The 22,000-nt window shown below is 41.9% G+C and overlaps 2 protein-coding genes across 2 annotated transcripts in view; one reads left to right on the top strand and one right to left on the bottom strand.

Annotated features, from left to right (window-relative positions):
* The window catches only part of LOC142560833 (uncharacterized), a 145,577-nt gene that overhangs the window by 90,283 nt on the left and 33,294 nt on the right, over positions 1-22,000 (top strand). The gene's annotated exons all lie outside the window — the stretch shown is intronic.
* LOC142559836 (uncharacterized) overlaps positions 1,883-22,000 on the bottom strand; it is a 51,484-nt gene continuing 31,366 nt past the window's right edge. The window contains exons 4-6 of the mRNA XM_075671511.1: positions 15,737-15,842; positions 8,542-8,647; positions 1,883-2,298 (exon numbers count right to left, since the gene is read on the bottom strand). Coding sequence (XP_075527626.1) covers positions 8,571-8,647; positions 15,737-15,842 — 183 coding nt within the window. The 3' untranslated portion in view covers positions 1,883-2,298; positions 8,542-8,570. The remainder of the gene's footprint in view (positions 2,299-8,541; positions 8,648-15,736; positions 15,843-22,000) is intronic.

The raw sequence follows: 22,000 nt of genomic DNA, 5'->3' as shown, positions 1-22,000 counted from the left end.
TACTTAAATTGAGGATGACTTCTCCAGCTATAGAAAAAAGAATGATGGGTGTAACGTCAAGGGATAAGCAAAGAGCAGATTGGGTGAGGGAACGAACGCGACCTAAAGAAATCTTATTTGAAATCAAGAAAGAAAATGGGCATGGGCAGGGCGTGTAATGAGGAGGGAAGATAAGCAATGGTCATTAAGGGTTACGGACTGCATTCCAAGACAAGGGAAGCGTAGCAGGGGACGGCATAATGTTAGGTGGGGGGATGAGATTAAGAAGTTTGCAGGGACAACGTGGGCACGATCAATACATGACCGGGATAGTTGGAGAAGTATGGGAGCGGCCTCTGCCCTGCAGTGGGCGTAACTAGGGTGATGATGATGATGACCTGTCTGTCGTTACCAAGCTGCGTGATAAGTTGCGAAACCGACAACCCATGCAGCTAGTCTGTTTGCGAACTGCACGAAATGAATGGCTTTTACTGCAGTAATCTTCAAACGCGACTGCACCGCTGTGAGAAACTGAAGTACTTCGATGATATCGCCATGATCAGCCTCCGCCTATTTCTATGTCCACTGCAGGACGAAGACCTCTTCCAGCAACCGCCAATAACTCCGGTCTTAATGTATAAGCTGATTCCGAGATGCAGCTGCAAATTTCTTCCCTTCATCACCTAGCCTATTTTTATACTTCCCTCGTGTGCCCTTCCCTTCCTTCGACAGCCATTCTGTAACTCTAATGGTCCACAGGTTAATGGTCCACAGAAACGAGTGGCCCGCCGACATCCATTGTTTTTCTCCTAATGTCAACTAAATATCGACTATCCCCTCTTGCTCTCTGCTCCACGCCGCTCGTTTCCTGTCTTTTAACGTTATGCCTTGCATGTTTCGTTCCATCGTTCTTCGTACGGAGCTTAAATTTTCTCGAGCTTCTTTGGTAACGTCCAACTTTCTGTAGCATATGTTGGCACCGGTATAACCTAATGATTCCACACTTTTCTTTGCAATGACAGTGGTAAGCTGCCAGTCAGGATTTTTAATGCCTCACGTACACATCCAATGCATATTTACTCTTCTGTGAATATACTTCTGATTGTCAAGATCTCGTGGGAGGAATTGTCCTACATCAACGTGCTCCTGCGCCAATGCTGACTGGCGATGATGTAATGGTGTTTTCTTGCCTCGCTGTTCAACATTATCATTGTCTCCTGCATATTCTTCAACCCCGGCCTTGCATTGCCTCTGTTAAAATACTAAACGAAATGTTTTCAATTCATGCGCACTGTTGCCGAAGAACACATGTGATCTGTTAAGCTACAGTTGCCGATATATTCACCATTGACCTTCACTGCTAAGCCACCTAAGTCTGGTACCTTGAGTACTTATATAAGTATGCAGTGTATAGCAATGACAATATTGTGCCTCCTTCGCAGACCCCTTCCTTTAATGGCAATCTTCTACTTTCCTTCTGGAATCCTCCTGATATCTCTACTGAATCAAGTCGTGTTTCTTAATGAATGACAGTCATATACAGAGATTAAGTGTACTTAAATGTTCACATTTGACTGATTTATGACAAGCATCTGGTCGATCATAGAATATCCTTTCGTTAAGCACGCGGGTTGTCTTGGTTGAATGGAGTCCAGTGTTTCTCTGATTATGTTGGAAATTATCTTGGTTCAATACCGAAAGCAAGCTCATCTGCCTGTAATTCCTCAATTCTTTATTGGTTCATGCTATCGTAAGCTATAGAAACTCGGTATCCAGTATCACAGAACCGTCTATTGCAAAACGAGTAACAACACTTAAAATGTTTACAGAATGGCCCTATATTTACGTTGTGCAATGCATTGTTTCCATCCACGTGACATATTATAATTATTTGACTATTGAGCAAATATTTGTGACAAATGTAGGTCGCAAGCATGTTGCAGGAATACATAGGGTGTCATTGTTGTTCTCTGCCATGACCTTGAGGTAGGTCGCTGCTGCAAGGATGCAGAGCGTCACCACCATGACCACAGCAGCCAGCAGAGCATGGGCCTCCGTGTACTCATACGGACCATATATGGGCAAGGATTCGAGCGCAGCGGACGCCACTGGATCGGTGTATGCCACAATCCAGCAGCACCGCCCGTAGATGGCCTGTGCTGGCTGAGGTATTCCCGGCTGCTGCGTTCGGTAGATTACAGAGGCCCAAAACCAAAGCAGCAACCGGGTTAGCCCCCTGGCAACCAGCGTGGCCACCCAGGCTTCCCTGCTTCCCCAGTGGCCAAAGCACGAGGAGATCGTGGAAAACGGTGGCGTCGTCTGAGAATGAGATAGAGCAAAGAAAATGTTCCATCCAAGTAGAAAATACACATAGGACGAACCAACATGAAATTTAAGGAAACAGTGCTGTTTAGCGTTGCTGCCACTGTGTCGGTGCACACGAACTGTTTGAAGAACAAAACAGACAACAGCCCAAGTCGCAAACCAAGGAGGCCCTCCGTTTATTGTCAGCGCACAGCTTTATGAATCCTGGCGGGCAAAGCGGACATCGCTCATTGGAGGAACACTGGTTGGGTTCGATGCAACGCCACAAGCACCGTGTTAACTTAGTATTGCGTGCGTACACGCTCGGGCAAAAAACACAGAGCTTGAAAATCCCATTCGACGGAGTAGCTGCTTGTCACATGTCTAACTATATCCTGGAAAGTTATCGTGCAACCCTGCGAGGCACGTTTACTCCACTGGTGTCCTCACTAAGGGAACGTTATTCACTTGGGGCGCACAGTGATTCTCCAAGAGGGAGCCGGAAATGGGATAACCATACAGTGTTGCTGGCACTTACTCGCGTACAGAAACAAGCATAAAATTAGACGTGATAATATAAGGTCGAACGTGCGAAAGCAAGACTGGTGGGTACGAGACGGCGTGGAAGGTCTGCAGGCAAAGTTCGACCACGTGATGTTTTTTTAAAGCTAACCGAAAGCAGGCGACACAACACGCGCGACCAGGTGCTGCTGCAATGCGGCATAGAAAGAGGTAACCACCGCACTTGTTAAAGAAAAGCGCAACGGTCACTACAGTCCAAGAAACGCGTCCTTCCAAAGTTGCACTTACTCCGTTAATCTGCGGCAAAAGAAAGTAATCCTGGGTACCTTTTGCAACGTGAAGGTACGCTAAACACGTGCTAATTAAAGCAATTTCAAGAACCACATAGGTAAAATAGGTCAAGGTTGCACTTACTCCGTTAACTTGGGGCAAAAGAAGGTCATCCTTGGTAGCTCTGGCGTCGTAGAGGCAGGCTACATACCTCTCAACTAAAGCAACTTCAAGAACCACATAGATTAAATATGTGAACATAATCGATTGCTGATCGCCTCGACTTCGACCTCACCGGACTTTTCGCTTCTTCGTCTTCTCGTTGTTCTTCAAATTTTGACCCGTTGCCAAGATGGGGGGGGGGGGGGGAGGGGCATTGGCCATGGTTTTGAGCGGAAACATAATACGAACTTCTTCGTCCCGGTTAATTTATTGATCATATTTAAATAACAGTACATATTATTTATTTTCAGTTTCCGTTTCATGAATAGTGGTCATGGCAATTATACGAAGATGCCATATTATGAAAATAACGCGACTCAGTGTTAATATTGCGGTAAATGCGCTTAACATGAAAGAAAGTCTACCAGTCGCAATGAAGTACTCATGTACTGTCTGACACCCATCCTTACAGGCTCGACCAAGGACCCCAAATGATAGAATTTTAATCTGAGAGAGGAGAATGCGCCTACGCGATAGGGGTTGCTCTAAGCAGATCTTCGGAATTATATTTGCGGCAAAAAAATAGGAAATGCTCCAGTGATTCTATATTCCCACATGGACCAGGAAGATTTGATGGTACGTACCGACACCTACTTTCGTGCAAATTTGGTTGCGGTATTCGACATCGTAATAGTGTAATGGAAACTTCGCATTGCCGAGAGGGACAAGACCGGGCATTCCAGGGGAGTGCTAAATGCACGTAATTCCGTGCAGCAAGGAGGAGCTCATTTTTTGTACCTAGGAGTTGTTGTCGCGATCGCAATCTTGTTACCACTAGAGAAGTAAGGCTAGGAATAAAGAAACCCATTGGCCCAGCAAGCGCTGCCTTTGCCAGTCCGGATGCCATCTCACTAAGGGCTATCCAACAATGTTCAGATATCTACAAAAACGAAGTTTCTGCAACATGATTTGGAATAACCCTAAGGTACGGCTGTATCTAGACGTTAGTGGCACATAGCCGCTCTGTTGGATTCTCGAAATGCTGGCTCGAGCCCACTACGCAGCATTCGCAAAGAGGCGGTCCATTAAACTACGTTTATTAGAATCAACACACAAACATCGGTTGTCTGGCGTATCGTTGGTTAAATAAATATAATTACGAAATTACAAAATAGCAACACAAACGACAGGTACCCACCGTGGGGTAATCGCCCAAGAATTGGGCGCTTTGAAGGAAATGGATGAGAAAAAGCTAGAATAAAATACCAGGGGAAGAGTAATTTTTGCGGTCTTCAAAACTGACAAAGTGCTCCTGCTAAAATGAATGAAAAGATAAATCAATATTTACGATAATTCGTCGTTGCAGAAAGGCGCCCGATCGGTAGCAAGAATAAAAGTGCTTCATCCCTGTTCAAACAACCTTTTGGCTGTACCCTAACGTGGAAGTCTCCAGCGAAAGTAAGACGTGGAGGTTCATGCTGAGACCAAGCTTGTTTATAGGGACCCCAAGCAACCTTCTTCTTAGCGGGTGAAATCATCGGCACGCAACGCGGTCAATTGTTTCGGGTTTCCGGCAATGTGTGCACAAAGTAGATGCGGCCACACGATGCTTGTGCCTGTCGGAGTTTAGTGTCCGGACGCGGCAGCATAACCTCTTTAGTGTAACCTCTATCTTGCGTGCTGGGCTCCGCGGGCACCTGACTCCTAATGTCAGCGCTGGCCTTGTGGTGCTACAAGGAGGCGAGATGTGCGTGCCGCTTTGTGATTGATGGAAACGAAGCGTCTTTCATGGGGGAGCGGGGGAGATCCCTTAGCGCGTGCGCATCAACGCCAGTAAAGTTGCTATTGTTTCCACTTTTAGTATATAAGGCAAAAGGCATGCGCTGTCTCGTTTCATAATAAGTTTTACCGGTCATCCTCGAAGTTTCGAGGAATAACTCTGTCACGAATTTAAGAAGGTATAAGGAACTTTTGTGATAGAATGATGTTGCAATATAACCCCTATATACCACATGTAACACAGCAAGCCATGGCATAGACATACCTATGCGTCAATATATACGAAAAATTGCGCTCAAGGCCAACGCGGCATTTTCAGCATAGCGGGACTATTAGAACAATCGCATTAATTATGCCAGAGCCATTTGAGCTTACTATCACAGATCGCCCCAAACTGCTTGGTTTCTTCAACTTGCGGGATGAATTTCTAGGTGCGAAACTTTTTAAGATTTCCTGCAGCAGGTAGCACGATTCCAGTCCAGGAGCCGGTCTACTCGGAGGAGGTGCACTATACTTGACCAAGAAATTTAAATGCGTGTTCTATATTTAACATAAATTCACCATGGCCTAGGATAAAAACGCGCCAGTTCTTATTAAAAAGCAAAATACTGATCTAGAATATGTTTTAAGTTGGTGTCATGCTAACCTGTTATAACCTATTATCCATTAATGCCACCAAGACAAAATGTGTTGTATTTTCCTCACATCAACAACATCCGGCTTTCTTCCCTTTCACTTTTGGCTCACATTCTATCTCTCCGAGCCCATTCTCATCTTTTCTTGGGATTTCTCCTGACTGCAACTTGAAATATAAAGATCACATTTATCACATAAAAAAGAAAATAGCATATGGTATTCGAGTTCTAATTAAAACTCGTCCCTACTGTACACATAGTACATTTTTCTTGCTATACCACTCAATCACTCTCATATTAACTACGTCATAATACGCTGGGGTAACACTTATAACACTCACTTGGTATCCCTCCAGGTAATCTAAAACCAATCCATAAGAATTATTACAAGCAGTTCAAGCTTTGCAACAGGAAAATTACTACAGCATGTAAACAACATCCTAACCATTTCAGAACTCGCCAAATATATTCTAGGGATTTTATTCTATAGATATATGACTAAGGAACAACCTTCGATCTCTTTCTCACCTTGTGACCTGATAGCTTATAGTCACACTAGATGTGCACTCAATAATAATTTATGTCTAGCTAAAGTGCGAGCTGAATATGGTAAACAGACTGTGGAAATTTCCTCGATATAATAGCTTTGTAATACTCTACCACCTAGCAAAAAATTTATACCAACTTAAAAGAGAACGAAAAGCATTCATAATAAATACTTACTGATGTCCATTTTTTTCTAATTTTATTATGTTTTTTGTATTGTCATGCTGTTAACAAGTGTTCTAATTACTCATATGCTATAAACATGCTTGGATGTTACTCTTAGCTGTCATTTGTACTACTTTTGCTTTAAACATTGTGCACCATCATAAGTATCTTTAACACGAGGTCCCCATACAGTCTTTGAAAATGGGACCTCCTTATGTATATAACGCACATGTAATTTTCTGTATATTTACTAATAAGTACATTATGAAATTTGACGACAATATTTATTGCCGAATTTTTCTTTTTATGCTACAGGCTCGTGAAGTTTCTGCGTATGTAGGAATTCAAAGTGTAGTGCGTCAAATATGTCGCAAGCACATGGCATGCTTAAAAATGTTTAACATTCATATTCACAATTATTTCTCTCTTGTCCCCAGAATGACTGCCACTGGTTTATAAACATTTCATGAGCTTGAGCTGTTTTCTAGTTAGCATGATTTTTTCGCTCCAATGTTTTTTTTATATTCCTGGCAAGTTATCCCCATTCATGCAAGTAGTCTGTGTCCAGTTACACAATTTTTTACTTTAAGTCAATGCACTGACCACATAATTAGCTGGTAGAAAGTTCACTGTATTGATCCTCAATTAATAAATACGAACACTATTTTGCAAAGAGTGCAAAATTGTCTGCTTGCACCCGTTTTAGTGCCAGCTCTTGGGCCAGTTGGTGCATGAGGAACTTGAAAAAAGGGGATACCAGCTAAACACAAAAAACGCGCACCAAGGAAAGGGCGTTCGACATGGACGGACGTTGCTGTACTTCATTGAAATTTACATTGCCACACATAACCGCGTGTAAGGCCTTTTTTGCGTGTGCGCGTCTTTTGTGTTTCGCTGGTACCCCCTTTTTTCAAGCTCATCTTGCACTTGCTGTGGAGTTTGCTCGTTGTTGGAATGTTGTAATGAATTTGGTGTCAACAGCACCACAGAGAACATCTGCTTGGCGCTTGTGTAATTTTAGTAGTTATAATCAAACAAGAAGCTCTAGTTCTACAGCTGTCAGTAATTATATTTAATCATTTCGGTCCCTTTCCAAGTATTTGGTCAGGACAAGTGGGCAGCGTTCTACTTATTCCGAAAGAGCGTAGGTTTGGGCATGTTGGTATTCTATAACTTTTTTCTTTTAGCCCCCGAAAAGGGACAAGAGACATAAGTTAGCGCTGTGCCCACGTCGTACTTACTTCTCTCGACGCTTTTCGTGCGCTAAAGAAGTTATTTATTGTGCTTGGCGCTGTTCAGGTCAGACAGAATATGTTCAACGAGCAAGTCCAAATTATAATGCTATTAGTAAGACTTCGACTACTGGGCTGATGAATTGAAAGCATTTTATCTAATTCTCTAAGTATTTTTGACAAATATACCAGTGTCTAAAACAAGCATCATATGCACTGCAACTCAGTGTTAAGCAAGTGTGTATATCTAAGAGTACATGTGCATATATTTTCTACATATTAGCTAGCGCTTTCACTAGACGAAATAGCCTATGTTGTGACTGCACAAGTGACATTTGTGGTTAATGCACCAGCTTGTTTTTGTTTTTGTGCACTTACACTTCTGTGGTATCTTAAGCAATGTAGTCATGTGAAAGCTGAAGTATTACAGTTATGTTGAATCTCGCTTGCACCTATTATTGTTACAGTATGCCAACAGATGCCTGTCACCCTATTTGTGCATTTTCTGAAAACCACCTGTGTTCGCAAGCGGAAATTTGTAGTGTTGTTTTTATTTTCCTGGTCAATTGTGTAACATTTCAGGGCAACATTTACAGTGGGAGGCAAGGAAAACCATACAACAAAACTGCTGCTAACAACTTACTCTTTATTTTGATGGAAGGATTAAAAATAACAATAACACTAGATGTATGGTTATATATTACACAATTTCTTCCAGTGGAAAGGCATAAGCTGTGATATAAAGGCATAAAATTACAATAAGCAGTAATTCTATAAAAAGAAAGGTAGATATGTGCAGATTAATTTCTATCCGTTGTCATCTAGAAAGGATGCCTTTTTTTCATGCATTGTTAATTGGGCCTGGCTCACGCGTCCTATTTATGCGGTATGCTTCGTTGATTTCTCTTGTAAAAAATGTGTAACTGCAAAGACGCAACAGAACTCACCTAACTTCCTGCAATTCCAGCGCGTATGGCTATACATTAACAGCCTTCCAAAATGTGAGTCCGTCTGGTCCAACTGCCAACTCAGCAATGCCTATATGGCTGTGCCCTGCAACATAAAAGAAAATTATCAGCACTCCGATGCTACAAACAAGTGTTAATAATTTTTTTAGACGCGTCTTTACCAATTACGGACGTGTTCATGAATTACCATGCTGTTCTAACTTGTAAAACAGCATTTGCTTTTATCCTGCAATTTTTGTTTTCTATATGAAACAGAAATTACTGTGTTATTGTCAATGCAAACTGCAACGCTAGAAAATGGATTATTCGGTGCGGCGAGTACTCCATGCCTTCCTGTCTAGGCTTGCATTGCTTGGATTCCGGGCCACGTCTTAGGCTGTACATAACAATGTGGTATATCCGAATGAAGGCTCAATTATATGGTAGGCATGAAAGATAGGCGTATCTACCGGGAGCCTGAGGGGAGGGGCAAAGTTTGTCAGTTGCCTCCCCCCCCCCCCCGCCCCTGAAAGCGAGCACTTTCGGCTGCGTGCTGAAAACTGCCACAGAACTACAGCTCAAGCAAAATTTTCTTTCTTAATAGAGTGAGCACATACGTAGTGATTTTCCTTGCTACGCATACCCTGCTTGGACAGCGAGGTTTGCCTTTTGTGCCTTCTCAGGACTCCCTGCACCAGACGATGCACAGCATTCGCCACACATACTCGCGTTGCGAAACGCCTGGTGCTGGGCAGTACCCACTCTAATATGTCAGCTTGCACAACTTGCATTATGCCCAGTTTTTTCAGACCACTATATATCCGCATTTAAAAACACAATCAGCTTCCTAGAGTTAACCTGTGGGCGAGTGGAAGGTCCGCTTAAAATATAATCAGCCGGGCCCAATGAATAGCATGCCTTAGGGCATGAAATCATTGGATTATCAATTGCTGGAACTATTTAATTTCTGTCCAGAGATAGCCTACATAGCGTTGCAGTCTCAGTATCGTATCACAATCGAAAATAGAATGAAGTCTCTTGCAGGTGTAACTGTCTAATTTTATTCTGTAATCACGACTTATCGTAGATATGCTCCTGAAAGTTACCTTAGTCGAACGTGCAAATCCATTACAATACCAATAGAACACTGACTCGATTTTTCTCTAAGCGCATGTTTGACTTCCGATTTGGCGATTTCGTTTTCAGGCTCTTTCTAAATAAGAGCAAGGCTATTTTATTACTTGTTTCCCAGCAGGACTAAATTACAGATATTTCGTATTTTGAAAAACTGAGGGCCACTTTTTGGTGACGTGTACCGAAAGTGTTCACTGCGTTGGTTGCTTATGTGCTTTGAAAACATTTACAGAAAAGCCACTTTCTCGCAGTTTTCATGCGGTATACACGGCTTTTAGTTTCTGTGCCTTGGTATCCTCGGTAAAATATATCTATATGTGCGGCATAGCATTCATATTTATTCGAAGTATGAATCAATGTTATGAGCCACGAGCGATTTATTTTTGATTTGTGCAGATTCATCACTGCCATTGTAGAAAGTAGCGCATTGAGGCATTCCAGTATGTCACACTACTGCTAATAGGAATGTTTTCCAGACTCCTAAATCAACAGCATCAGAGACGGTTGAAATTCTGTGACATTAGACAGAACTTTAAACGTGATACTTTCAGAAACTGTCACTTTCTTGCTTTAACTACAAGTTTTACAGAGGAGCCGAATAAACTGATACTTTTGCATGTGTTTTCATGCATCATACAAGATTAGTAATTTATTTCTTTGGTGTCCTTTGGAATCTAAACCAGGCATCTTGTTCATATCTGCGGAAAATTAGGGGCATGGTGTAGCCAATATGTAGACAACAAATGGGTGGACTAAATGCTCATCTTCCAGTAGAATATGTATGGAAGTGCCCCACAGCATTATTAGTCTGTTTTACGAGCAGTGTAATACTAAGACGGATGCCTTGGCATAACCACAACTATAATTGAGTTGAAATTTTGCGAGCATATCAAAAACAATGTGTCAAGTTTATGTGCAATGGTAAACGCGTGTTGATAAAATACAGCGTTAAAAATGTAAGCAATGTAGGTCCGAATGTATGACGCTGCGGTTATTAGCTAGATTTGACAATCTCCGAACAGAACTGTGCATTACAGATATTTTATACTTTGAAGGAATAGGCGGCATTTTAAGTGCAATATGTCACATATATTTAATGTTTCCGCCATATTTAGAAGCGTTGCGATTAATTATTCGAACCACTTCTTTTTCTTCATGCATGATCTATATCGCCAGGTGTCCTCACTGAAGAAGGCAGCTTCGTTATGTTCGGGGACTTAAGGACAAGTCAATGGGTGATATGTAGGTGAACTTTGAAATAGATGCACAATTTTGGCTTTCGCAGTAAAATACATATGCAAGCACTCTAGATTGTTATGAGTGTGTCTAACGAGCGCGGAGGTATTGAGCCCACTGCCTTGGCGGAACTATATATAAAAGCCACCAAGACCAAATTTAGCAAAAATTGGTGGTATGCTATAGAAACTCTATGTGCTAAGTGAAATATGGTTGGATCAAACACAGACTTTGTTACAGCATGTGATATTGCCCCTATCAGCTATGCTTCGCACTGTCCGGACATAACTGTAGGTTACAACGTGTCTATATTTCGTGGAAAGGGTAAGGTGCGACAACGTTTTTTTATTCCTCGTTCGGTTAGATGCGTTGCAAACAATTACTAAGCAATCGTCTTCCTTTTCCTGCTTTCAAGTGTCATAACATGATCCAGCTTGGTTTGATCAATGTGCTTGGTGAACTGAAGAAGAAATTTTTCTTTATATTTGGCAAAAATAAAGGGCACAATATGGGCAACGTGTAGGTAAACTTCAAAGACAGAGGACAAATTATGAAATTTGCAGCAAATTGCGCATGCAATCAATCCCGAGCTTTTTGTCAATACGTTTTGCGAGCAAAAGAAATTACCATGTCACCCCAGAAGAACTGTGACATCAACCGATATCAAATCTAGCGGAAATTGACTGCGGGACAAAGAGGAGGGGAGGACGCCGTGATAAATGTTATGATGGAGTAACACATGTGTTGATGAACTACTGGCGCTTTAAAAATTCATAACAAGAAGTGCTCCACAGCTGGCAAATATTGATTTAATTTTATTTATTTTATTTAGAACATACATCAGACCGCACATCGTACCTTGCAGGAGGGGAACTGAAGCCTACAAGGCAAATCAGCGCAAGAAAAAAAAACTGCAAATATAGAAATATATATACTATACGATAAGTACTAATAAATATGCATAACAGAGAAAATATGAGTAACGCACTTCATTAGGAGGGTTTTAATACATCGCGGGTCTAGCGTTCCACTCAGGCACTATTCTGGGGTAGAAAGAAAAATTATCTCTCTTTGTCCTTTGGCACAAGGTGTTAATGCATAGGTGTGATCGTGATGTGTATGCGTTGTGCACAAAGGGGTCACGTACAGCGAGTGGCCTAAGCATAATTAACTATTAATTAGTTGCTGTAAGAAATTCACGCGAAGCATCTGCCTCAGTGGCTCGAGGAGGGCAACGTTGTTTGCCATCATTAGTTGTGTTGGTGAATCAGTGCACTTAAACTTAGAATAAATAAAACAAACAGCCATTCTCTGAATTCCCTCTATGATTTTAAGGCTATGTTTCGTGTGTGCATCCCGTGTAATGCGCGCATACTCTACTTTACGTCTGAAGAAAGTCAAATAACTTAATTTAATGCTGGCAGATGAATTTCTCAGTTTGTGTTTTAAGAAGCAAAGTTTACGGAAGGCAGAACAACAATAACTAATATGGAAATTCCAGGAAATGTTATTAGAAAGTGTCACGCCTAGATATTTATTATTGTCATCTTCCTTTACGGGTGAAGCGGCCAACGTGTATTCAAATCTTGAAGGGCTTTTCTTGCAGATGGTTTTGTCTGTGTTCAAGGCCATGCTTGACATATCAAACGATTCTTCTATATTGTGTCAGCTTAGATGAAGTTTCGTAAAGAAGACGCGGTTGTCCGCAAACAATCTAATTTGTGTGCCTGGTGTAACAATGTTGACAATGCCATTTATCTAGAGTAGAAACAGCAATGGCCCCAGGACGATTCCCTGGGGTAGATTGCATGTTACGGGAACACAGCTGGAGTTGTTACCTTCAATTGAGACAAACTGCAGGCGATCCGAAAGATAAGGTGCTATCCAAGAAACTGTAATACTAGGAAGGTTATTATGTCTAACGTTTTAAATAAGCGTATATTCAACTACTCTGTTGAATTTCTTGCTAAAATGCCTTGCTAATGCCTTATGGAAATACCTTACTAAAGAAACAGAACAGTCATATATATGCAGGCAACTTGGCAAAGTATGCCTATAATTGCAAGAAACTGAAACATTTATTGCAAGTGTTCTAAATAAACATCTTCATTGGAAATCGGGTTGTAATGAAGGTTGCACACATCTGCTGCCTTTTTTCTGGTGAGTATTGCAAATAATTTATGTTGATTGTACTTCAATACGTATAACCTTGAGAAATACTATTACCTAAGCAAGGGACATATTTGTGCTGCGGATTTAAACACCAAGCACAATTCTTTGTTTTTAAATTAAACTTGTTTGTAGCAAATGTGCACTTTCTATGTGAGCTGTACTGCGTCTACTGTGCAGGCTCTGGGACCTCTGCGAGGCGCTGATTGCCTTTTGTTCCTTTGTCATCAGGAGATGTTATATAGTTGCAAGGAGGCGGAGGGAAAAGCCGTTCAAATGACAGCTTGAGGGATCCTCCGCCCCCTTTGTGAACAATGGCAGGAGCTGAAAGGACATCACAATATCACAGCCCTTTTCTGTTTCTTAAAGTGACACATTGTTTTACGTAAAGATCAAGACATACAGGAAAACTGAAAACATAGTTTACACATAGCTTATACAAGTAAAATATGCGCTAATTCTGCGGCACTTAATTGAGACACATTTATACATTTGCTAGTGTAATTATTTAGAATTAGCGGAAGAGTACATCGAAGCATCTGAAAGCCATAATTAGGACGAAAGTAGGGAACGTTCCACATTCTTGTATATCTTGTTACATAGGCCTTTTCCTTTACGCAAAGATTCACCATCTCCATGAACAAAAAGTTTGAGGGTTTGCAGCTGAGACACTACTCTCGTAGTAGTCTGTATTGATAGAGGTCATTCACTTGTATTATCCTATATCTTAAAATAGTGGGCCGCTAGGTGCTGGAACTATACACACACACACACACGCGCGCGCACACACACACACACACACACACACACACACACACACACACACACACACACACACACACACACACACACACACACACACACACACACACACACACACACACACACACACACGTATGTATGTATGTATATACAAGGAAAGAAAGAGAGAGATCAGGTCTTGTAAGGTTTGCCCCCACTCGAGAAATAGTTGGTATATCACTGGCATGAAATAGCCAGATGCAGCCCAAGCGCTGATGTGGGCAACTGCAAATTACGAGCCAGTTTGTCCACACAAAGGTGTTAAATATGCTGGCAGGTTTTAGAAGTTTATGCTTGCAAGCACACTGGAATGGGGTTTCTCTGCTAAAGTAGTATGCAAACAATTGCATACACACATGCTGCTGTTCACGCCTATTGATTTAATAAAACAATACAGCCAGCAAAGACTGGTGGTGTTTGTAAATATCACTCGCAGTAGAAAGCATGATTGGCGCCTTCACGTGGATACTGTGGGATGGAGAAATTACTAATGAAGTTATAGTCACATTTAAAAAAAATATGTTGGTATTTAACTGAGTTTCATTAGAGAGGGGCACAATATAAATGCACCTTCTTGCACTGTTCAGTAATATAGATTATGAAGATGATCTGCTAAAGAAACTTCTCCAAATCAAGATTTCTGCCATTTTGTTAGCCCCCTTAATGCTCAATGCTAATAACATACTTTAACAACTTAGCTGAGTTTGTGGTGTGTCAGTATGTATTTATGCATCTGTTTATGTGTGTGGGCGCCTAACTTCTTTAGTCAACTTTGTGGTGGAGGTGGAGCATCGGGCTGCTATGTTGAGAGATGCAGGATCAAAACCAATAGTTAGACAACTTAGGTGACTGGGTATGTGGTGCTCTTCAATTAGCCTTTTTGATGCCAGCTTGGATCACTAGATATGTGCCACTAGGTTTGCGCTGCTTTTCAATGACCCTCTTTAACGACAGCTTAGGTTACTGGGCATGGGTTACTTTTAATGATCGAAAGTGCCTAGTTTGGTCAGTAGGTATGCACTACTGGATTTGTGCAGCTCTTCAATGAACATTTTGACGCTAACTCGGGTACAGGGTTTGTGTCATGGGATATGTGGCTTCTTCCATAACAATCACTATGTGAAATGTGTAAACAATTTCACCCTAACCAATCAGATCAAATGCTTATAGGATTATTGTTAGCAATTATCTCTACAGGACCCCGGCACTCGCATTTTTTATTACAGTTGATGGGCAGATTAACTTTATTGTCATTTCCTTTTTTTCTTGAGTATTTTTGTTAATTTTCTTCCAATATAACAAAAACTGTTTTAATGTAGGCGAAGTAAATATGGCTCCAATAATATATGGAGGAGCATAAAAGAGACCAACAATGTGAATGTGAAACTGAGGCACCAGAGAAAACGATGGCCAAAGTTCGCTATGATAAACCATAGAAACTGGAAAAATGTGAACACTGGTAAAGGAAGGAGTTTGCAATGTTTGAAATATTTGAGAAAGTTTTGATGCAGAACTTCTTTCGAAACTTCTTATATAAATTGACCAAGTAGATTAGCCTGACCAAGCTACAGGATAAGCCACATCAAAGATGAGCTTTGCTGACTGAAAGCACACAGCACACAGAACACAAGAGGCGCATACACAGACAGTGCAACTTGAAACTCTTACGATCTAGTACAGGTCTATGGAATTTATACAATGTACACTAAAATTGTTCCATTGAATACAGTTTATCCAGAGCCCATTCTTGGCTATTATGCAAAATTTTTATTACACAAAAAGTGTGATATTTAAGGCTGCATATTTTTGTCAAATCAATGTCTAGAAGGACAAGGTAAATAATTTAGGAACTTACAATATGGACGCTCAGAAACATGCAGCTTGAATGCGACTCCCATAAACAAACGCCCGAAGGCGAAGATGGTCACACTCGCCCCTTCGATTAAGAGTGACGCCTGCACCTGCAAATTCACAAAAGAAGGGTTGCATAGAATGCATTTGCGAACTCTTGCAAAATAAATTACATGAGCCTAGGAAACGCCTCTTGAGAAGCCGGTGACACCGCCTATAGGAAACATTCCAAAATGGGGGTAAACATTGGTTGCATCACCACATGTTTCTTTAGTGTGAACAGGTAATACATTGCTTCCTCGAGTGCTTCCATCTTGCTGCTTAGCATGTTTGCTGCATCTATACAATTTTTAATTGGCACACTTTCTCTCTCCCGGGGAGTGTAAGCTATAGTTTCTCTTCTGAAGCATCGATGTCAAATGTTAGCAGCATTACCTGCCGATTCTATTTCCCTTGCTAAAAACAAGGAGAACAAATCCACGGCAAGGCGTCAGAAGCCCCCTGAACCGCATATAGCCGTGTGCGTGCTCTCCTGCACGCATTATATGCCTTTTTTTACAACGGAGTGTTACATGTCTGTGTACCACGAAGAAAGCAAAGAAACGGCGCAATATTACAGAACACCGCCCTCTATTGATCATTTGGCTTGACAGGTTTTTTATGCTGCCCTGTTATGTGCTCTAGAAGGAACCAACTAGCTGAAGCAAGAGGTTTATTGCTTACAAGCCATCTGCTGCATTTATGCGCCTGCTTGCCTTCGCTGGTATTGGGCGGCCGCGTGTAGTGCGTACTGCCGAACAATGTGCTCACAATGCCCAACTTCAGGAGCTCAGGCGTGAGCGATAGCGGCAGGTGGCGAGAACCACTGAGGAGCGGACTAAGGAGGCTGCCCGTAAAAGGCGAGCTCGAACGAAAGTCCGCCAGAAATTGAAGCGATTAATGCGGCGCAACCATCGAGCTACCACGCTCGGAAGGTTAAATAAATTGGTGCGGATGCATGATTCCACCGCTCGAGACTTCGTAAAACGTTTGATTCCATTTCTTGTGCGTGTGACTGATCCCTGGATTGAAAACGACCCATCTGTGATTGCGAACGTTGATGACGCAACTAAAAACGACAGTGCGATTGCAGTGTTGGTGGCTGGCTTTGGCGAACGGAGCGATTTGGCATTGTGAAAAGTGTGTGGCGCACGTATATGCGTTAGTGCGTTGTTCCGTGCATCCTGGAATTCCGCCTCGGTTTTCGATCACGGTGAGAAGCGATTGCTGTCGCCATGCTTGCCCTACGTCCATCAGTCTGCTCACGCTTGGAGGTGGTCATTAAGGGGCAGGTGGTAAAGGTAACAATTGACGTACAGGACATGGTTCAGCGTCTACCACGATACATCAGCAACGATGGGAGGATCAAGGTGCGCATTAAGCGCAGATTGCTGGCAAAACTGATGTGCAAGAGAGGCCTTCACACAGTGCAAATTTGTCTACGTTTTGGCACTTGAGAATTCGCAGTTGTGGGAAATGGGCCGACTGAACGTTCGTGCGTGTGATTCTTTGATATCCGTAGTGTGATGAACTCTGCGAAAATGCTCAGGTGGCAAGGACGGGGAACCAATCGCGACGTGGATTGTAGACACTTCACTGAGGCCTTTGTACGTAATTTTTGTTTTGATAAATTAACGCACTCAATCAAAAAGAATTTTCACGTAAACAGTTTATAAGTTAAAAACTGATGCCAAGAATAGTGAAAGTCCTCCGCTAGGTGCTCGCAAATGGAAAATGTTAGCTGCCGCGCTTAGTGCATGTCAAACAGTCTAAAATCGCACCTTGCGGACCGCGTTTACTCAGAAAAAGAAACATCAAGGTGTGATTGCAGTTTCTACTGGAAATGCCACCGTACGTGTACTATGGTATTATACACTGACGCGAGCACGTTTGAGTGTATTCTAAATGAGGCCTAAATAGGTGACGTTCATTTTCGTAGTTACTCGCAGAGTAATCTTTGTGTGCTTCTTTTACAGCTTCGCTGGTATCCCACATTCACAGAGTGGAATTGCTGCGACTTTTCTTTATTCTATATTTTAGATTGCCTGTGCTAAGCAGTACAATTTCACTTCTTGAGCACGATTAGTCTGAGAGATGAAAACCATTTGCTTTTGCTTGAACCATTGGCATGATTTTTTGACTACCATCTATATCCTTATTATCTTACGCCCCTTAGTGCAATTTATGAGTACGGCCAATGACATTGAAAGTCATGTCCACTTCGAACAAATTCTGAGGATGACAACAGGTTTGTGATACGCAATCCCAAATTTTGCAATGAAATGCATTGGCAGTTACCTAATTTTTTAGCTTTAATGTATAACAAGACTTCGTAAGAGGTCAATGCATTGGAAGAGTAAGTGGAACAACTGGTAGGATAAATGTGCAGTACTGCACATTTAACACAATTTTGACAGTGCTTATCTCAAACTGGTACTAGCATTGGAATTTGTTCTATTGAATGTTATATTGTGGAATAACTCACTTGAATTTCTCTATTACAATGCTTGCACTATATGTAATTAGTCAGAAATTTATTTACTGCGATTTGCTTAAATTTTGGGGTATTATGTGTGAAATCACGCTATGGTTATGAGACATTTCGTTGAGTGTCCCTTTAAACATCTTGATTTTCAGTGTAATGTTCGATTCGGTAAGTAGTTGATCTGAATGAATGGATTTGTGCTCTTTGGGCACCATCAAAATTTTGTCAATGGTAAAAAGAACTATCTATACCAAATTTTTAAGAATCGCCTCTGGCAGATTGCTTCATGTTAGCCACTGAGCTAGATTAGTCAAAGAAGTGGTCATTACTTTCATGAAAAATATATTTGCATATTCAATTGAATTATAAAATAACACCTATTATTTAATTGATCACTTCATGTCGCATATTGAAATTTACAAAATGCAACCACTGAGTAGAAAGGTCTATCCAATTGCAACAAATTTTCCGGATGACGCCAGTATTGAGATATTCATTCCCAAGGTGTGTGACAAAATACAAAGTGTTCTGTTACTTTTCGTTAAAAAGTGGAACAATAGTGCATTTTTACTACAACTTTCATGCGGCATATCTTGAAAACGAGTCACGATGATGATGAAGTAGATCAGTTTTATGAAGATGTCGAATTAGGGATGAGAAAAGCGTAAACGCAGTACGCTGTAGTAATGGGTGATTTCAATGCAAAAGTGGGGAAACAGTAGGCTGGTGAAGAAGCAGCTGGCGACCACATCGTCGACTCTAGGAACGCTAGAGGAGAAATGCTGGTAGGGATTCACAGAAACGTATAAGCTGAGAATAATGAACACCTGTCTCCAGAATCATAGCAGCAGAAAGTGGACTTGGAAAAGCCCTAACGGGGAAACAACAAATGAAATTGATTTGATACTTTCTGCCGATCCCAGCATAGCGCAGGATGGAGAAGTGATAGGTAGGGTGAAGTGCAGTGATCATAGGTTAGTTAGGGCTAGGATTCAATTGCTCAATTCAATTCAAGGATTCAATTGAGGCCTAGCCTCAATTGGAAGAGAGAAAGAGTAAAATTGGTCAAGAATAAACAGGTCAACTTAGAGGCAGTAAGGGTTCAAGCGGACAAATTTAGGCTGCTACTTGCAAACAATTTTGCAGTCTCAGAACAAAAAGATGATGATGATGACGCTGACATAGAGCTAATAATGAGACCATAAGGAGGCTAACTTCAGAGGCAGCAACTGAGTGGGAGGCAAGGCATCAATGCAACCAGTAACCTAATAAAGAAACAGCAAAGAATGAAAGTGTTCAACTGAAGAGATAAGATACAATTCGTGGAACTGTTAAAACTGACCAACAGGGCGAAAAAAGTGATATTCTAAATTATAACGTGCGAAACACTGAGGAAACCATAAGAAACGGACGCAGCCTGAATGAAATCAGTGAGAAAGAAACTTGTCATAGGACAAACCAATATGTATGCACTGAAAGATAAGAACCGTAATATCATCAGGAATCTCGAAGGTATACTAAAAGCCGTGGAAGAATTGTATACTGACCTGTACAGTACCCGGAGGACTCGGGATAACACGATTCAAAACAGTAATGAACAGGATAAAGAAACTCCTCCTATATCTAACGATCAGGTCAGAAGGGCCTTGCAAGACATGAAACGGGGAAGAGCGGCCAGAGAAGATGGAATAACAGTGGATACAATCAAAGACGGAGGAGACATATTGCTTGGAAAACTGGCGACTCTCTAAAAGAAGTGTCATCGACTGCAAGTGTCCCAGACAACTGGAAGACTGAAAACGTTATACTAATCCACAAAAAGGGAGACGTTAAGGAATGGAAAAATTGCAGGCCCATTAGCTAACTCCGAATATTATATAATATATTCCCCAAGAGAATATCCAATAGAATAAGGGCAACATTGGAATTTAGTCAAACAAGAGATCAGGCAGGTTTCACGAAAGGATAGTCTACAATGCATTATGTCCATGTAATAGATCAGGTAATCGAGTAATTTGCAGAGCCAAAAGGCATTACCAAAAGGCATTTGATTCAATAGAGACACCAGCAGTCATAGAGGCATTAGGTAATCGAGGAGTACAGACCGCCTACATAACTATGGAGCAGTGACGTAGAGGATGCAGTGATGGCGCAGAGGTAGAGCATCCGCCTCGGGTGCAAGAGGACCACGGTACGCACACGCAGCCGCTTTGTGGCCGCCGAGCGTCGAGCGCGAGAGACGAATCGCGGTGCTGCGTAATTTTCCACCTGATTAAAAAAAGTCCACTTGTTGATAAAAATTTCATAAACAGGCCCTGATCCCGGTGACCAGAACCGGGAAGGCACTCTGTCGCCAGAGCAGGATTGGCCACCCTGGTACAGTACTTGGCCACAACCTCTTGTATGAATACAACAATCGAACCCCGGCCCTCAGTACCCAGCAGCTGCGAAGCAACTGACCACGGCGGCAGTCACACCTGCGACGCAGCAGAGGGTGCTAAGAATATCTGGGTCCGGACACGCCACCATTGGAATCTGAACGTGATAACGTTTAACGCTGGAACGTTATCTAGTGAGGCAAGTGTCAGTGGTATTGGAGGAAATAGAGGGCAGTATATGGGATATGGTAGGGCTCAGTGAAGTTAGGAGGGCAAAAGTAGCATATACCGTGCTAAAAAGCTGGCACGTCCTGTACTACCGGGGCTTAGTGGAGAGACGATAACTAGAAGTAGGACTCTTGATTAATAACGATATAGCTGGTAACATGCACGAACTCTATTACATTAACGAGAGGCCAACAGGTCTGGTTGTGGAACTTAATATGAGATACAAATTGAAGGGCGTGCAGGTCTACGCCCCTACATCCAGTCATGATGACCATTAAGTCGAAAGTTTCTATGAAGACGTGGAATCGGCGATGGGTAAAGTCAAAACAAAATGCACTATACTGATTGATGGGCTACTTCAATGCCAAGGTAGGCAAGAAGCAGGCTGGAGAAAAGTCAGTGGGGGAATATGGCATATGCTCTAGGAATAGCAGGGGAGAGTTATTATAGTTTGCAGAACAGAATAATATGCGGGTAATGAATACCTTCTTGCGGAAGCGGGATAGCCGAAAGGATAGCCGAACACTGTCATCATAGACGTGCTCGGCAAGGTGCGCTGCAATTACCATAGGATGGTAACAACTACAATTAGCCTAGACTAGAGGAGAGAAAGGAAGAAACTGGTGCATAAGAAGCCGATCAATGTGTTAGCGGCAGGAGCGAAAAGAAAGGAATTGCCGATCAAGCTAAAGAATAGGGATTCTGCTTTAACTCAGGAAGAGGACCTTCGTGTTGAAGCAGTATATGATAATTTCATGGGCATCACTAAGGAGTGTGCAATAGAAGTCCGTGGTAACTCCGTTAGAAAGGATACCAGTAAACCATCGCAGGAGACGAAAAATCTGATCACGAAATGCAACTGTGTGAAAGCCTCTAACCCTACAGCTAAAATAGAACTGGCAGATCTTTCCAAGTTATTCAACAAGCGCAACCAAGCTGGCATAAGGAAGTAAAATACGGATGGAATTGAACATGCTCTCAGGAAAGGAGGAAGCCTAAAAGCAGTGAACAAGGAATAGGCAAGAATCAGATGTATGCGGTATGAGACAAAGCCGGCAATATCATTAATGATATGCATGAGATAGGTGAAGTGGCTGAGTTGTTCTATGGAGATTTATACAGTACCAGTGGCACCCAC

The sequence above is a fragment of the Dermacentor variabilis genome, chromosome 10, assembly GCF_050947875.1.
Source record: "Dermacentor variabilis isolate Ectoservices chromosome 10, ASM5094787v1, whole genome shotgun sequence".
Classification (NCBI taxonomy): domain Eukaryota; kingdom Metazoa; phylum Arthropoda; class Arachnida; order Ixodida; family Ixodidae; genus Dermacentor; species Dermacentor variabilis.
Note: the sequence above shows the minus strand (reverse complement) of the source record. Positions and strands in the feature narration are given on the sequence as shown.